The 18126-nt window shown below is 36.5% G+C and overlaps 1 protein-coding gene across 1 annotated transcript in view; it reads right to left on the bottom strand.

Annotated features, from left to right (window-relative positions):
* LOC129420323 (IgGFc-binding protein) overlaps positions 1–18126 on the bottom strand; it is a 125299-nt gene that overhangs the window by 49442 nt on the left and 57731 nt on the right. The window contains exons 9-10 of the mRNA XM_073867205.1: positions 13051–13440; positions 12907–12975 (exon numbers count right to left, since the gene is read on the bottom strand). Coding sequence (XP_073723306.1) covers positions 12907–12975; positions 13051–13440 — 459 coding nt within the window. The remainder of the gene's footprint in view (positions 1–12906; positions 12976–13050; positions 13441–18126) is intronic.

The raw sequence follows: 18126 nt of genomic DNA on the forward strand, positions 1-18126 counted from the left end.
GCTGTTGTATTTGTTATTGGTAAGTATTCACTTTATATCACTGTCAAAGGATGTGTTTGATAAAGCAGGGTTGAAAGTTTAGCGAGGTGAAATCTTCCAAGCTTCACTTCAGGCTAGTACTGTCAGTAAGAAACTGCAACTGTGCACCAGGCAAGCTAACGGTGAAATTTCGTGAAATCTGATGAGCACTGTTTTTATGGTAATCCTACCCCTAAAACCTAACCCTAAACCTAAATTTGCAGGGGATTTAGGCCGTAGCTCTATTCCATCAGGTTTGTCCATTAATTCATCATTTAAGACTTACATTTCCTTGGTCCCTGCTGGAAAAAACAGCATACCAGCATGTTGTGTTTTGGTGCTGGTTTGCTGGTGAATTATGCTGTTCTATGCTGTTTTTTCAGCAGGGTTTGCATTGTTTCTAAACGTTTGGCACTTTCTAGTGGCTGCGGTGTTTTGTTTCTACTTCTTAAGTAGGTGATGCACTACACTTGCGTCTCCTTCGCATGCATGTAGAACATCACATCATCTTAACTGTAAATCAGACGAAAGGCACAATGCTGAGGAAGGTTACGTTTCAGTAGATTATCAACTTCAGAAACAATACCAATATAGTACTGTATGAAAATGGCTTACACACTACAATTTAAACTATTATCTCTAATGCTCAAATTGATTTTGCCAAGTGGTTGATGTCCTCAGGGCAACATATTGTGTTGACCCAAGGACAACATTTTTCTAAATGAAACCTAAGCCCACCCTAAACCCTAACCATAACCAAATAATAAAATCAGAGGGACATGATAAGGAAAAAACAATGGTCTAGAAACAGTTAATCCTGGTTGTAAGCTTAAACTTAAAACAAACTGTAAACCTATTTCTGAAATCTGATTGGTTGATTGAAATGTTGTCCCAGGGTCAACATAATGTTGCCCTGAGGACATCAACCACTTGGCAAAATCAGGAGAGCCTATCTGCTTTAGTGTAGAAAATATTAGTACTGCTGAGCCTACAGGAGCGGCCACCTTGCCGAAAACATCTCATTTAACATCTTGAGTGGTTCTGTGTGATTTGGATTTCAAGGTGTTCCCCCTGCTCTTAATTAAACCCCCTGCTTCAAGTTACCCCCGCCTTGTTACACCCCTGTCTTGCAGTCCACAGACAGATACTATTTTCACAGTGGGCTGTTTGATATCCTCAGCCTGTGAGATCACCGATACGCGATAGGGTTGGGTCAGTAGTTTACTCATTTTATTAATTTGTTCATTTTTGACTCATTTATGACAAGTCACTGGATTGGTGGAAAAAAGAAGCAAGGGCAACACCGTCATGACCGCAACCTTCTTTATTTGACACTCATAAAAAAGTTATTTCTTCTAAAACTCAATAAAAGTTTACATTTATTCTCCAAATTATAACTTTAAACATTATGGTAACCTACTCAATGTGAAGCTTGATCCAGGAATCACAGCTGGAGTTGTGAAATTGGTCTGTGATGCAGTGCTGGTGTCTAAAAAATAAGAAAACTGAATACATGACTGAAATCATTTTAAACCATTTTAAAGTCATAGTAAGAAAGGAAATGTTTTACCTGTACAGTATGCTGAGCACAAGTCTAGTGGTTTCACAAGTTCATAGACATAGTAATCTCCTGGACATGCTTTTACTCTGATGGGTTTTGACTTAACATCACAGCAGCCACCCCAATAATTTCCCCCACAGACCTCACGGGTCACCACCCCATCTTCTATCTGAGGATGAGGACCATTGAGTGACAGACTCAGGCCTGCATTACAGGTGTATGTATGAATACAGCTCTCTGCCATTTGGATGTTCATCCCATAATGATAAAGTCTGTACCAGCCATTCCAGGAGAAATAATCATCACAAATGTACAATCCACTTTCAGTTGTTGCTCTCCAGGGACGATCCAGAGACTCATAGTTGTAACAGGGATCGTTGATGCTGCTGCTGCTGAAAGCAACTGAAATGAAGAAAAAAGTTTTTTAGAAAAAGCATCACTGATAAACTGTATGTGCATAAAATATCATTTACAGTATGGGATCAATTATAGTGTAACGACATTCAGGTATATATAAATGTTGAATTTAATCCTTTAAAATATGCCAATCAAAATGGCTCCATATTGTTACTGTTTTAATGTGAGAATGTGGTCCTTTACATGATAGTTCTTCATTCATTGTAACAAAGGCCTTAACAACCTAATTGTCATTATGAAAATAATAATGGTCAATGAGCAGGAATGTTTACCCTAACAGTCATATAAATGGATTTACAATATAAATATATAGACTTTTGAGTGACAGTCATATTGTTTTTAACAGAACATATGACAGAACTTGAACCATTGAACATGTTTTAAGGAATTATCAGATTGTGCATTGTAATTGAATGAGTATTGTGGTTTGAATCTCTCTGTACTACAAATGCCAATAATATTCTTTTTAAACAAAATTTCTTTACAAAAAAAAAATTCTTATAGAAAGAAAATATCACACTTCAGAGATCTCTACCTGCACAGTATGAAGGTCTGTAGATTGACACATCTGGTGTGACGAGTTTATAGACATAATAATCTTCTGGACAGGCTTTGACTTGGATGGGGTTGGATCTGTACTGACCACACTGGTTGTAGTAATACCACCACAAACTGCTTCCAGCAACCTCACGGGTCACCACTCCATCCTCAATTCTTGGATGAGAACCATTGAGATACAGTCCAGTTTCACCACCACATCCCACAAAACTCACACACCATTCAGACATCTGAGCATTTGTTCCATTCAAATACAGTCGATACCAGCCGTTCCACTCAACAGTAGTGTCATCGTATCCATAGTCTTGATGTGAATTTAGCCGTATGTCTCTCCAGTATTCATCAATAGTGTTATACTGATAACATGGGTCATAGCTGAGAGTTGTAGGTACTGAGAGAAAAAGAAAGTTACACAAAGCCTCAGTTAAAAGAGTGAATCTGAACTGCTCATAAAAATCAATAATATAAACAACACAACACATACCAGTTGTAGTTTCTGTTATTGGGGTTGGGGTCGTGATAATGTTGGTAACATCTGTGGGGAAAAGATGAATATTAAATCAAAAATGAATTAATTATCATATACTGCGGGTAAAATAAGTATTGAACACGTCACCATTTATTTTGTAATTATATTTTTAAAAATGTCTAAATGATATATTTTTCTATAATATACAGTGGCAAAAAAGTATGTGAACCCCAAGGAATAAACTGGTTTTCAACAGTGATTTGATAGACAATAGACAAACACAACGTGCATAAGCTGACAACACACAAAGAGTTCTAGTTTCTTTTTTAAAACACCCATTACACATTCACAGTTCCAGAGGAAAAGGTAAGTGAACCCACAGATTAATTACTTTAATTAAAGCTCATTTGTGTCAACAGCTGGCAAACTGGAGATTAATTATTGAAATGAGTTTAAAGGTGTGGTTAAGTGCAAAGTTGATTGATTAAAAGACACTCAAACATTTTAAGATTGCTGTCCTTTAGAAGAAGCTCTCTAAAGATATCCGACCAAGAGTTGTAGCATCCATAAGGCTGAAAAGGGATACAAAACAATCTCAAAATGTTTAGACATCCATCAGTCGACAGTTAGACAAATTGTCTATAAATGGAAACAGTTTAATACTGTAGCTACCCTTCCTAAAAGTGGGCACATGGCCAAGAAGGCTCATAAATGGACTGCATTTATATAGTGCTTTCATGGACCAATGGCCATCCAAAGCACTTTACAATTTGCCTCACATTCACTTACACATTCATACACCGACGGCTGTGTCAGCCATGCAAGGCGCCATCCAGCTCATCAGGAGCAGCTGGGGTTACGTGTCTTGCTCAAGGACACCTCAACAATTGGTCAGGTGGAGCCAGGGATTGAACCACCAACCTTCCAATTTGTAGATAACCTACATGAACCACTCAACCACTGCCGCCTCATAAGGCACAATGCAGAATATTCAATGAAGTTAAGAAGAACCCACAAATAACAGCTAAAGGCTTGAAAACATCATTGAAACTGGCACACATCTGTCTTCATGAGTCTACCTCACGTACTGTAAGTCCTTGAACAGCCACGGCGTCTATGACAAAACACCACGGAGGGAGCCACTGCTCCCCTGAAAAACATTACTGTGAGCCAAAAGTTTGCAAAAGATCACCTTGGCAAACCCCACTGCTACTGGGAAAATATTGTATTGACTGATGAAACAAAAGTTGAATTGTTCAGGAAAAATACTATGGCACAAAAAGGGCACAGCTTACCAGCATCAAAACATCATCCCAACAGTGGAGTATGGTAGAGGAAACATCATGATTTGGGCATGCTTTGCTGCCTCAGAGCCTGGACCACTTGCAAACATTGAGGGGAAAATGAATTCCAAAGTTTAACAAAATATCCTACGTGATAATGTCATGGCTGGCCACCAGTTGAGGCTCAGTAAAAGTAAAAAATCCTTCTGAGCGCTGTGCAGGTCTGATTCAGAACTACTGAAAGCGCTTGCTTAAAGTAATTGCTGCCAAAGGAGGTTCAACAAGCTATATTAAATCCAAGAGTTCACTTATATTTTTCTCAAGCACTCTAAATATTTAATGGGTGTTTTCAAAAAAGACACAAGAAACTAGAATTTTTTGTGTGTTGTCAGTTTATACACATTATGTTTGGCTATTGTTGTGACCTAGATGAGGATCAGATCACATTTTATGGCAAATCACTGTAGAAAACCAGTTTATTTCTAGGGGTTCACATACTTTTTCTTGCCACTGTTTTTCTCTATACTTATAATGTCTACATAAAAAGGTGCTACTGACATAACATTTTCACCAGATTTTGGTAAAAACCCATGCAATCCACAGGAAATTAAACCATGGATTTCCATAAATTAAGTTATATGTACAGTAATCATTTTCAGTCCCAAAGGATGGCCTATAAAACAATGACTCAGTACCAAGGTGTCAGGCAAAAAACATCGGTAACACTTTATTTTACGGTGTCTTTGTTACACATGTTACATGTAATTATTATAGTTATAACAGTTAATTATGCATAATTACATGCAACTAATCCTAAACCAAACCCTAATCATAACCCCAACCCTACAGTAAGTAAATGTTGTTGATGATTATTACTTAGTACTTAAATATATAATTACAATGTAACAGTGACGCCTTAAAATAAAGTGTAACCAAAACATCTCATGACGGGCCAGGAAGAACTATGGAAGAACTAAAGATCAGAGTTGATAGATTAGACCCACATAACCTTCAAGATTTAAAAAATGAAAGGGGTCAAAATTACACCTGAGCAATGCATGCAACTTGTTTATCCATGCAGGAGGCTTCTTGAAGCTTTCATTACCAACAAAGGATTTTGTACAAAGTATTCAATACATTTTTGTACGTGTGTTCAATACTTTTTTCCCTGTGTCATTTTACATTATTACACATAATTTAATTTAAAATATGTTAACTGAGAAAAATTGTGACGCGTTCAATACTTATTTTACCCGCTGTACGGTGTGTATACAAAAGCACATGTCAATGTATTTACCTGCACAGTATGCCAGATAGCAGGCTGTAGGACTCACAAACTCATAGACATAATAATTGTCTGGACAGGCTTTGACTCTAATGGGATTGGAGTGGAACCGGCAGCAGTCACCGCTCCAGTGACCACAGACGTCTCGTGTGACCACTCCATCTTCAACGGTTGGATGTCCACCACTTAACCACAGTGGTGCATGAGTACCACATCTCAACGCTGGGACACATGTGTCTGGCATCTGAACACTCTCACCCTGAATGATGAGACGATACCAACCCGCCCAATTCACATTCATGTCACACATTATCTGAGATGAATCCTGATTACTGGTGGATCTCCAGAGATCATCCAATATATTGTAGTTGGAGCAGGGATCAACTTCTGTTTAAAACATAAGAGTAAGTACAGTTTTGGTTGACGTTATTTACTTTTTCTAACATGAAATATAGTATAAAATATCTCCCTATGTGGTATGTTTTAATTTGATGTGAGTTTCATGTAGTGTATGTTTTAGGGTTGGTGACATTGCTTGAGTCAGAAGGGATGACTCAGAGACACAGATAATGATTTTTATTGACATTTATTGCAATTTGAACACACAATGAAAAAAACAGTAGGATTCCCAGTTCTTGTCTATTTTCTATAGTCTAGTGGACTTTTCAAATTAAAACAGTTTGGGTGATGACAACGATAATTTGTGTCTGCTGTACGAAAGCCAAAGGGTAGCAAAATTTGAATTCTTGTAGAATAAAACTTGTCAAATAAAAATCTAAAGCTGAACATTGAGATTTGTACCCGTGGTCAGGTTTTCACAAATCTTCCCTATGAATTTGAAGTTGCAGACAAATGTGTAAACTAGCATTCACATTGACATATTTTATTTCATCTATTCAATTTAATTCTATTTATTATAAAGTTAATGAATGTGAACATTTTATTAATATTTTAATGTGTAGTAACTGCAACTTGTGATTTCTTAATTAAAGTCAGAAGTAAATAGCACCTGTTGTTTGTGATGCAGTCGTGAGTCCTGAATGAGAGGTCATCACTGGTGGTGTTGATGGTGTTGGTGGTATAGTTGATGATACAGGAGGCATTGAAATAATATAAAGTAAATAAAAACGCAAGAAAAATATATGATCATACGTTTTTCTCTTCTGTACACTGCATAACCTATACAAATTATTCAAAAATCAAACTTCTAATTTTTTTGTAAAAAAAAATTAAATATACTTTTCATAATTTTTATTTAACACAGTGTGCACTGTACATGATCTTTAGGCACATAAAAAAATATTAAAAGCTAACAAGCAGATTAAAATGTGAGAAGTAAATGTTTGTGTTGATAATATTTAGTCTTACTTGAAGAGCATGTCGGAATGTAGTCACTGCAGCAGTCCCCAAACACCATGCATATCTCATCACAATAACACCCACGGTAGCAGCCATTATTTTGTCCAAGACAGCAGAGCATTGAGGGCTGAGAACATGACCCTAAAAGACAAAAGACCCAAGATATTAATACAGCGAGGGACAGTTGTGGAAGTTTGTGATCGGTTCCTCAACCTTAACACTTGTTGGCATATTTTAGCACATTTGACAGGGGGTCCAGGGCATAGCATAATGTAGTATGCTAGAAATTATTATTTTAATATTTTTTGTGATGTAAACATCATAACAAAGTTGATTACTGATTACTTGTTTCTTGAATATTGTTAGTAGTGCATTACTGCAAAGAATACACCATGGTTGGGAAATTACTTTCAAAAGACCTCTGGAATAAAGTTGTAGGCACAAGTTAGGAGAAGGCTACAAAAACATTTGGAAGGCATAAGCTATACCCAGAGCATCGCTAAGAAGTAGAAAGCATATGGCACCACCAAAACATGGCCTAGATGAGGCCGTCCATAAAAACTGGATGACCAAGACAGAAGGACATTGATAAGCGAAGCTTTCAAGAGGGCAAAGGCAGCTTTGACGAACTTACAAGGCTTTCCAACTCTTACAAAGCTGGCCTGTATGACAGGGTGGCACGAAAGAAGTCTTTCCTAAAAAGTGCCACACACAGTCTCATTTTCGCTATGCAAAACACACTTGGAAGACATTTGGCAAAAGGCCTTTTTGAACTAAACTCCTGTAAGACAGAATGTTAAACAATACACTTTTAGTTTGTTTATGGAGAAACACTGTAAAGCAATAAAACCTCAGTGGATGTCATTAACCTAAATTTGACCGTCAGGTGGAGTTGTTACAGATATTTAACTCTTTTTTCTCCTAATCTCTTAATTACAAAGGTTTTTAACCTGAACAGTCTTCTTAGCTTTTAGGCTCACATGACTGGGTATCTGCTGAGAATATATGATTTAATGTACTGTATATATTATGTGCTTCTAAGATTGCAATTTCATATTCATAGGTGGCATAATTTTAAAGGTGATGGTGCGATGGGTAAATTGGACTAATTTCTATAGTTCTAAGAGAAAGTGTACCAAAGTTCAGAACTTAAGGCATAATCTGCACCCCTTTTAGAGGTGTGTTCTCCTGAGGAGATCTAGATTACAGATGGTGAACAATCCCATTTGGTTGCCCCTTCAGATCATGACAACCTAACCAACCAAATACTGATTTTTTTTATTTTATGGTCCTTTGTCTCATCTGTGTATATAAGGTGGCTTGGCAAGAAACTCGGGGGGATTCTGTAGTCAGAATCTTCCTACCCAACAGTGTGTATTAAAGCATAATGTAATAAATCTTTAAGTATCTTCCTACACCACTTGGTGTGTAATATATCCATTTTGGAAGTACTCTGTTGCCAGTGTCTATATGACTTTGTAACTTTTGCAACTGTTGATAATTTTTTATAACTGGAATTGAAATATATTCTGTATGATAGTATTTAAAGGCGCTCTAAGCGAATCTGTGTGACGTCACTTTTTGTTGATATTTGAACTGTTTTCAAACAAACGGAGCGTAGCTTGCTCCTCCCCCTCCCTTTCGTGCATTCATGAATGCGCCCAACCCCCACCCCCAAATACTTCTTGTCGTTTATTGGCTGGAACACTTTGTTATGGTTTCTGGTGGTAGGTTTGGCCACTTTGTTTTTATTGCAGTTTGTGAAGCCTGGGCTGTTTACAGAGATCGTGTTTTTTTACAGTTTGATCAGCGGACAGGCAGCAAGCAAATAGTGAGGAGATGTTTGCTGTATGTAACCAAAAAAAAAAAAAAAAAATATATATATATATATATATATATATATATATATATATATATATATATATATATATATATATATATATATATATATACACGCAATGGCTGACGTATACTCTGTGCGATATTGGGAATAATTAAGATAAATAGAGATAAATAATCAAAAATCTAAACTATGATCAACAGATAATTGGTATTAGGTACTAAATTCCTATTGTATTGAATTGGAGTCATATTATAATTTAAACACAGAGGTTAAAGAAAGAAATTGAAACCTACTGTAATAAATTGAATTATTCTTATAGAAGTGCTAAGGCATGAAAGAACACATGATCCCTTCACCCACGCCATTGGATGCCGTCGTTGGGCCGATGAGTGGCTTCTTACATTCCAAGCGCTATTTTTGGCAAAAAGCAAATCGAACACACCATCCAAAACACACCACACCTACTGTAAAACATGGTGGTGGCAGCATTATGTTTTGGGGGTGTTTCTCTTCTGCTGGGACTTGGCTATTGATCAAGATTGGAGGGAAAATGGATGCTGCCAAGTTTAATAAAAATATCTCAAAAAGATGCAGTTGAACGCTCATAGATGAAGGAGGACTTTACCAGTGTTTGTGATGGGTGTAGAAGAGGATTGTGTGGTTGAGGTCTCTGTTGTCTGTGTTGTCGTCTGTGTTGTCGTCTGTGTTGTTGTCTGTGTTGTCGTCTGTGTTGTCGTCTGTGTTGTTGTTGTAGTTGTCACTGTGTTACTCACTGTAATCAGGACCATTTGTACATATCAATGTCAATAATTTTAAAACAAAACTTAAAGGGATACTTCACCGATTTAGCATTCAGCTTTGTATCTGTAGAAACCCGGCAGTATTACTGAATGACCATGTTTCCCTCCATCATTTCCCCCTGAGAGGAGAGATATCTGCATTTTGGTTCTGCAAAAAAGTCCTCCGATGATGCAAAAATCGTCATATTACATCATCGGAGGACTTTTTTGCAGAACCAAAATGCAGATATCTCTCCTCTCAGGGGGAAATGAGGGAGGGAAACATGGTCATTCAGTAATACTGCCGGGTTTCTACAGATACAAAGCTGAATGCTAAATCGGTGAAGTATCCCTTTAATAATCTGACAATATAAGTAAATTCTTTCTGCACAATAAGCTGAGCAGTCGAATGGTTTGACAAACTCATAAACGTAGTAATTTCCTGGACAGGCTTTGACTTGTATGGGATGAGATTCATAACCACAGCAGCCGTTCCATGTTGACATACAGACATGTCGTCTGACAACTCCATCTTCCAGCTGTGGATGAGGATCTTTGAGGAACAGTGGGTAATAAGAGCCACACATCCCTTGACTGACACATGATTCAGACATCTGAGTACTCTGACCATTGATGAAAAGTCTGTACCAGCCGTTCCAGTTGACATTATAATCACACATGCCATAGTTGTAGTTGTAATAGTTATATACAGAATTATCAGTGGATCTCCAGGGTTCATCCAGACTGGTGTAGTTGTCACAGGGGTCGACACTTGGAGTGCTATAAACAACTATTAGGAAAAAAGAGTCCATTACTAAATGTTGATTACAGTATTTTGGCATTTGGCACCAATTGAAGGCATTAATGGTAATATTATATCTTTCACAGATCTGCAAATGTAGCTGAGATACAAGTTGCACACTAAAAATCCTAAATTTGTCTTTACTTATACAATTAAAGCTAATTTCACTACAATGCTTCAATCTTCATTTCATAAAGTGACAATAATATTTTCTGTGCTCATAAAGTCTCTGACTTTACTGTATTTATGAAAGAAACAACATGAGGTTAAATTAATGACAACATTTTCATTCTTGGTTGAACGAACGGTTTAAGTTATCATGACTAAACATTCCTACTTGTTAGTTAGAGACAAAAAATAAATATAATACCCATAAGCTCTCACACCTGAATATTTTGACTATATTAGCTTGGTCAAAAAATAAGAACTGATGTAAATGCCAATAGTTTACTGTAATGTCACTGTTCAGGTAAGTGTTTGCTTTGGTAAATATGGACCCTGTTCAGATGTTGTATTTCTTTACCACAAAAATGCAAATGAAGTTTGTTGTCTATTTCTGTAGAGAACCAGTCATGACTCCTACTCTTTAAATGATTTTGAGTAAAGACTACTGATGTAAACTTTGTCTAATGTATGCAGTTAAGGTTCTGTTCATACAATTGTCAGGTCAACTAATCCTGTTTAAAGTGAATTTACTACACAATTTATGAACATGTAAAAGCAGAATGAATGTATACCTGCACAATATGTAGGGACTGGGATCGCTACATTTGGTCTGGTGAATTTGTAGACATAATAATCTCCAGGACAAGCTTTGACTTGGATTGGGTTTGATGTATAATGACTGCACTGATCATAATAAGAGCCGTGGACTTCACGAGTAACAACTCCATCTTCTACTCCAGGATGAGAACCAGCAAGCCACAGAGAACTGAAACCTCCACATGACATTAAAGGAACACACCAGTCAGGCATCTGGGCACTCGATCCATTAATGAAGAGTCGATACCAGCCATCCCATTCTTCAATGGTGTCATCATGCCCGTTTATCATTCCATACCAATACCAGTAATTCTCAGTGCTTCTCCAGTACTCATCCAGTGTGTTGTAGTTTGTGCATGGATCACCTGAGATTCAAATAAAGTAAGTTTTCAATAAGAGGTGTAACTTTATGACATTTGTGATACATTCTTATGCTTATTAATGAAGCTGTCACACTGACACTAAAAATTGAATTTAAAGGCAACACATTAATATATATATATATATATATATATATATATATATATATATATATATATATATATATATATATATATATATATATATATATATATATGAAGAGTTTGGTTCCAAAACGCAATAAACGCCATTTTTGAAAAAAATGAGTTACTGCCAGAATCAGTATTATATCAGGTCAGTATTATAAAGTAAATTCTTAATTTTATGCAAAATCCAATTTCCGCAGTGTTATTCTGTCATCTTTTCTCCTTTTTTCCCAAAATGCAATAAAAGCCACTCCCCCTTTTCTACAGAATGCCATAAATCCACTCCTCCACAGATTACAGCGCACCTCACGCAATGTAAACAAAGAATGGCGGCGCCCTGAGTACACGGAATCCTAGTTTTCCTCATCTACTTTGTACTTCGTGATTACCAAACAAACAAAAACAAAATAATACTTTAATAGCATTGATAAACCTGTGATAGTTTTCTGTGACGGGAAAGAAACGGAAGCCATCAACATGTAATAATTTACGCAGAGGAACTCGGGAGACCGTTTTTTTTATGAAAAACTTTCCATAATTTTACTCAAAGTCAACGAAAATCGAGCAGGACCAAAACATTTTACAGCTGATCGCTTTGAAAAACGTTAAGCGAGGACGTCAGTATAACCGATGACTTCTTAATATCACAAAGTAAGTGTTTTGATTAATGACAATAATGTTTATATTTTTAATTAGTGTGTACAACTAAATGAATATAACATGGCAAAGATGAATGCACACTTATATAGGCGATTGATTCAATAGATTTATAGCATTTTTAATAAAAACTTGTCATGGATTTGTGGAAAAAATTATCCGTTTTTATAATAAATCTTTGAAAATCAACTTATGGATTAGAATTTTTTATGTTTTTATAACCTAAAGATGCTGTGTGAAAGTTTGTAACAGAAAATAGTGGTTTTCATCTTGTCACTTTCTTGGTATAGAAAACACGTTTTTACCGAAATTTGTCAAAATGGATTTATTGCGTTTTGGAACCAAACTCTTCATATATATATATATAAACTATAATACAATTATGTAATAATAATAATTAACAAATTTGAATTTGAACTAAATTCATCAATAACAGACTAACAAGCCAAATATGCACCAAATGTACTATAATTAATGCAAGAATTCACAGAAGCTTAATTTATTTCCAAATAGATTTTATTTCAAATGTAGACTTTATGTTACAGTTACATGAAAAGTTCCAAGTTTTTCCAAAATTAAATATTTTTTAAACATTATGGAAACCTACCAAAGGTGCTGGTGAATCCAGGAGTCACAGCTGGAGTTGTGAAATTGGTCTGGGATGCAGTGCTGATGTCTAAAAAAGAAAACTGAATACCTTAAATCATTTCAAAAGATTTTGAAGTCATAGTAAGAAAATATAAAATATTACCTGTGCAGTATCCTGAGCACCAGTCTATTGGTTTCACAAGTTCATAGACATAGTAATCTCCTGGACAGGCTTTAACTCTGATGGGTTTTGATTTGTAATCACAGCAACCACCCAAATAGTATCCTGCACAGACCTCACGGGTCACCACCCCATCTTCTATCTGAGGGTGATGCCCATTGAGCGTCAGACCCAAGTATGTGTTACAGCTGTATCCATTAACACAGCTCTCTGCCATTTGGATGTTCATCCCATAATGATAAAGTCTGTACCAGCCATTCCAGGAGAATGAATCATCACAAATCCACAATCCACTTTCAGTTGTTGCTCTCCAGGGACGATCCAGAGACTCATAGTTATAACAGGGATCATTGTTGATGCTGCTGAAAGCAACTGACATGAAGAAAAGCGATGTTACAGTATGAGATCTTAAAAGCACAATATATTAGTTTTGTGATTTTAAGCAATTGTAGTGTAACCGTTAGTCAGGCCCTTTACAGAAGATTGCTATAACCACATAAAAATGTTGAATTAAATCCAATTTAAACATGTCAATCATAACTGCTGCATTCTGTTATTGTTTTTTTTTGTGAGCATGTGGCCATTTATATAATATATGTCAGGAATCGGGACGAAAGGCGCGGAACACGAAGGAGGATGCAGATGCAGGTTACGAACAAAAATGACATTTATTTAAATAAATAACATCAAACAATACACAAGCAAACCAACAGGCAGGAACTGGAACAAAACAGAACACGGAGTACAACTGACATGTAACAGGCGACGATGAACCGGTGAGTGAATGACAGAAAACAAGGGTATAAATACACAGACAATCAAACAAGGAACAGGTGTAATGAGTTAATGTAATCAGTCAATGAAAGTCCAGGTGACAAGGATCAGAGACAAACACAAAACATGACACGGATAGAACCGTGACATAAGCCCCCCCATAAGGAGTGGCTCCCAGACACTCCACCACGACACAAAAACACAAGTCCAGGTGGGCGGATCTGGGGGAGGGACGGAGGGCTCAGAAGCCCAGGCGGAACCGGCAGAGCGGAAGTCCAGGGCGGATCCATCCACAACGGACCACCATCACTGGACCAAACAGCGCTCTTCTTCGGCCATCTTGGGCCAGGCAGAGAGTTCAACCACAGAGGAACTGACTTGGAAGGTTCGACCATCACAGGAACCGACGTAGAAGATTCGACCATTACAGGAGCCTACTCGGAAGACTCAACGAACACAGGAATCCACCCAGAAGGCTCGACTGCTACAGGAACCGACGTAGAAGGTTCAACCGTCACGGGAACTGACCTTGTCCCCACCGTTGCGTAACCCGCTGCATCCATGTATGACCGGTTCATCTGTCAGGAATCGGGACGAAAGGCGCGGAACACGAAGGAGGATGCAGATGCAGGTTACGAACAAAAATGACATTTATTTAAATAAATAACATCAAACAATACACAAGCAAACCAACAGGCAGGAACTGGAACAAAACAGAACACGGAGCACAACTGACAGGTAACAGGCGACGATGAACCGGTGAGTGAATGACAGAAAACAAGGGTATAAATACACAGACAATCAAAAAAGGAACAGGTGTAATGAGTTAATATAATCAGTCAATGAAAGTCCAGGTGACAAGAATCAGAGACAAACACAAAACATGACACGGATCAAACCGTGACAATATATATATATATATTTAACAGTCCTTGTGATTTGTTTATTGTAGCAAAATGACTAAAAATCCCAAACAAGTTTGAGCTTGGGGCCAGACTGGTATATCATTGAATTTATACCGGAACATGTGCTACGATTTTAACATGAAGTACTAGATAATTAAAATTAATAACATTTTCGTTGACTGCATTAAAATAAAAGCCTGAATGTTAAATAAAAATTATAAAACGGGCAGTTCTGGTTCTTCATTCTGATTGGTTGAAACGCGTTCTAAGCCTTGATAAAATACACCGGTAACCTCACGGTTCAGACCACATTACATAAGTATCACTGCACCACTGTTGCTGCGTACTGATTTATGAAAATAAACACAACAGTCTTTAATCATATTTTTAATTTGTCTACAATTGCACAATTAATGGCGATATATCCAAATAAATGTCAATAAATACTGTTGAGTCATCTCGTCGATAAAGAGAAAACGTTGTCTGAGGAGTTTATAACTGAAGTTCATACGCCCGCTATCCACTGGGTGGCGATCTTACCCAACTTAAACACTGACGCATTCACTGAAAACACCGTGTAGTACTGTTCATGGCTCCGTCTGAATCTGATCTCTTACTAAAGTTCTTCACAAAAATGGAATTATCTCCGCTTTTAGCTGAAAATTTGAGAGGTGATAACTGATAAGAGAACAAATTAAGGTAGGATGAAACTTTTTGTTGTTATTGTTGTTGTTTGAAAGCGGATGGTCTGTTCTTTCATTTTATATTTATGTTTATTTAAAGAAGATAATTTTTCTGTAAGGCATTAAACTAAAACCGGATGGCAACTTTAAAAAAAAACGCTGACGGGGAAAGAGTTCAGCATGCCTACAAGCATATTTGATCATCACTTCAACAGCACAATATAAATGTTAATGTATAAATTAGATGAATGTTGATTTATAAAATAAACACCACCGTCTTTAATCATATTTTCATTGTATCTTTGCTGCGTCTGTGTTGTTTGTGAACTGCGCTCTGTTTCAGCCACACTTGATTCTGAGGAACTACTTTGTTTGGCGGAAGAGTAATATTTGTGTTTTATTTTATAAAATCCCGCTAACTTTATGCATGTGAAGAAACCATTTTATAAACGCAATAAACCCCTCGAAGCGTTGGGTTACCAGTGCATTTATAACACTGCATTTTATAACGTGCCCAACAACGCCCCTTAGCTGTTATAAAATGCACTGGTAACCCACTGCTTCTTGGGGTTTATTGCTTTAATAAACATCATAATGGTTTACAAAGGTTTTTGTAACTGCAGAACACAGTTAAAAGAAAAGAATGATGACCATTTTTATTAATAATATTAATACTTTAATTAGTGAAATTACTCCCACAACATCAATTTTTATTATAAAACTGATCAAACATTGAAGCATCCTAAATTACAACGAATTACAGTTTGACAGTAAATATAACAATTATATTAAAGTAGACTTATTGTCCTACACTGCAAGAAACAAAACCCAGTGTTCATTTGTTTTCTTTTTTTCTAAAACACAACACAATTTAATGCCTAATTCAAAATACCAATATAGCCAATTTGTACAACATATGTTTGTTTTAAAATGTATTTTCTAAAATATTTTTTACTATTTAATTTGCATGTTCAATAGAGTCATAACCCACAACGCAATGATTAACAGAACACCCATAATCTGACATGAACATCATTTTAATTTTAATATTTTTAGAAAATACATTTAAGAACAAACATAGAAAAGCAAAGGCATCAATCCCAGGCCATCAATATCTCTGTTTGCCTCAAGTTTAATATTACTAATTTCCATAGGAATAATGTAGCTTTTGACTGCTACTTTTTATGTAATGCAGTCCCATCTAACTACAATTTACTGTGAAACTTTGTAAGTGTCGATCTGAGGCACAGCCTATATTTAAAATAACTAATGGCCTGATAACGTGATGATATATGTGCAGTGATTCCAAAAGGATGTCCAAAAAACTTAAGTAATACGTTAAATAAAAAGTTTAATGTCTCTTACATGTTAAATAAAAAGATTAATGCATTTTCTGCACCTGGCTTTCTTGCAATGAGCTTGCACCTTACAGCTTGCACCTTAAACTGTGGTCATACAGATAAAGGTAAAATAAACTTTCAAAATTGTAAAAGGTGTACTTTTATTTGTGTACACCCATGATAATAGAAAACATTGGGCTTCTTTAAAATAATTTACAAAATATAATGTGCTGTCTGCTGCATCGGTTTTGGAGCGTGTTCCAAAAAAAAGAACAGAAACTCATATACGTAGGCTAGGCTACTTTTTTTAATTAGTTTTGTTAATCTGATAATTATTTAAGTGAAACATATTTCGCGTAGGCTTATTTATATTATTATTATTTTCTCCAAACATAGACATAATCATCATGTTCTGTTGATTTAATGCTATTTGCGCATGAAACTAAACCCCTGTGAAAATTATATTTTAGGAAATGTATTTATAAATGAGTAAACAGCGTGAATCAAGAAAGGACTTTATTTCTCTATTTAGCTCTTTCACCGCCATTGACGAGGTGTCTCGTCGGTTGGGAGAGGACGCTTCCCCGCCGGTGACGAGATTTTCCGTCTTTCCGCAATATCGCTATTATCCACCAGGTGTCCACAACTTTTTAAACCCGGAAGTATTGCCCTATGGCAAGCTGCTGCATGTCCGTGTCTGTTTTAAAGATCGATCTGAATGGGATCTCTATGAAAAGTCCGTCACAAAAATGGAATTATCTCTGCTTTTTGCTCAAAATGTGGTGTTTTTGCAGAAACCTACCCATATTCAAAAGCTGATTACAAAAGATCTACTGAAGGTAGGATAAAACGTTTTTTTTGTTGTTGTTGTTGTTTGAAAGCAGAGGGTCTGTTCTTTCATTTGGTATATTGTATGTTTATATATTTAAAGAAGAACATTTTCTGGAAGGCATTAAACTTTGGTGAAAATCATGAAAAACGCTGGCGCTGGCTGGCAACTTTTTTAAAAAACGCTGGCGGTGAAAGAGTTAAGACAGCCAGTCTGACAGGGTGGACATTAGGTAGCCTGATTTTGCCATCTGCAGCCGTGGGTTATTCTAAAAGAGATACAGCAAACACCGAAAGTTTAGGATTAGATTTGGAGGAACAGGATTAGTATAAAAACAGCAGTCCTGGCTAGATGAGACACAGCTGCAGCCTGCAGGATTAGGATGAAACGATCAGGTGAGATTTCATTTGCTGTATCCCTTTTAGCCACAACTGCAGTCATGGAAGGCAGAATACACGCACCGGAAACACACAAGTGACGTTACCAGGTTTTGATAAATACACATATTATTAACTGATTAACTATTG

Source organism: Misgurnus anguillicaudatus, chromosome 4, assembly GCF_027580225.2.
Source record: "Misgurnus anguillicaudatus chromosome 4, ASM2758022v2, whole genome shotgun sequence".
NCBI lineage: Eukaryota > Metazoa > Chordata > Actinopteri > Cypriniformes > Cobitidae > Misgurnus > Misgurnus anguillicaudatus.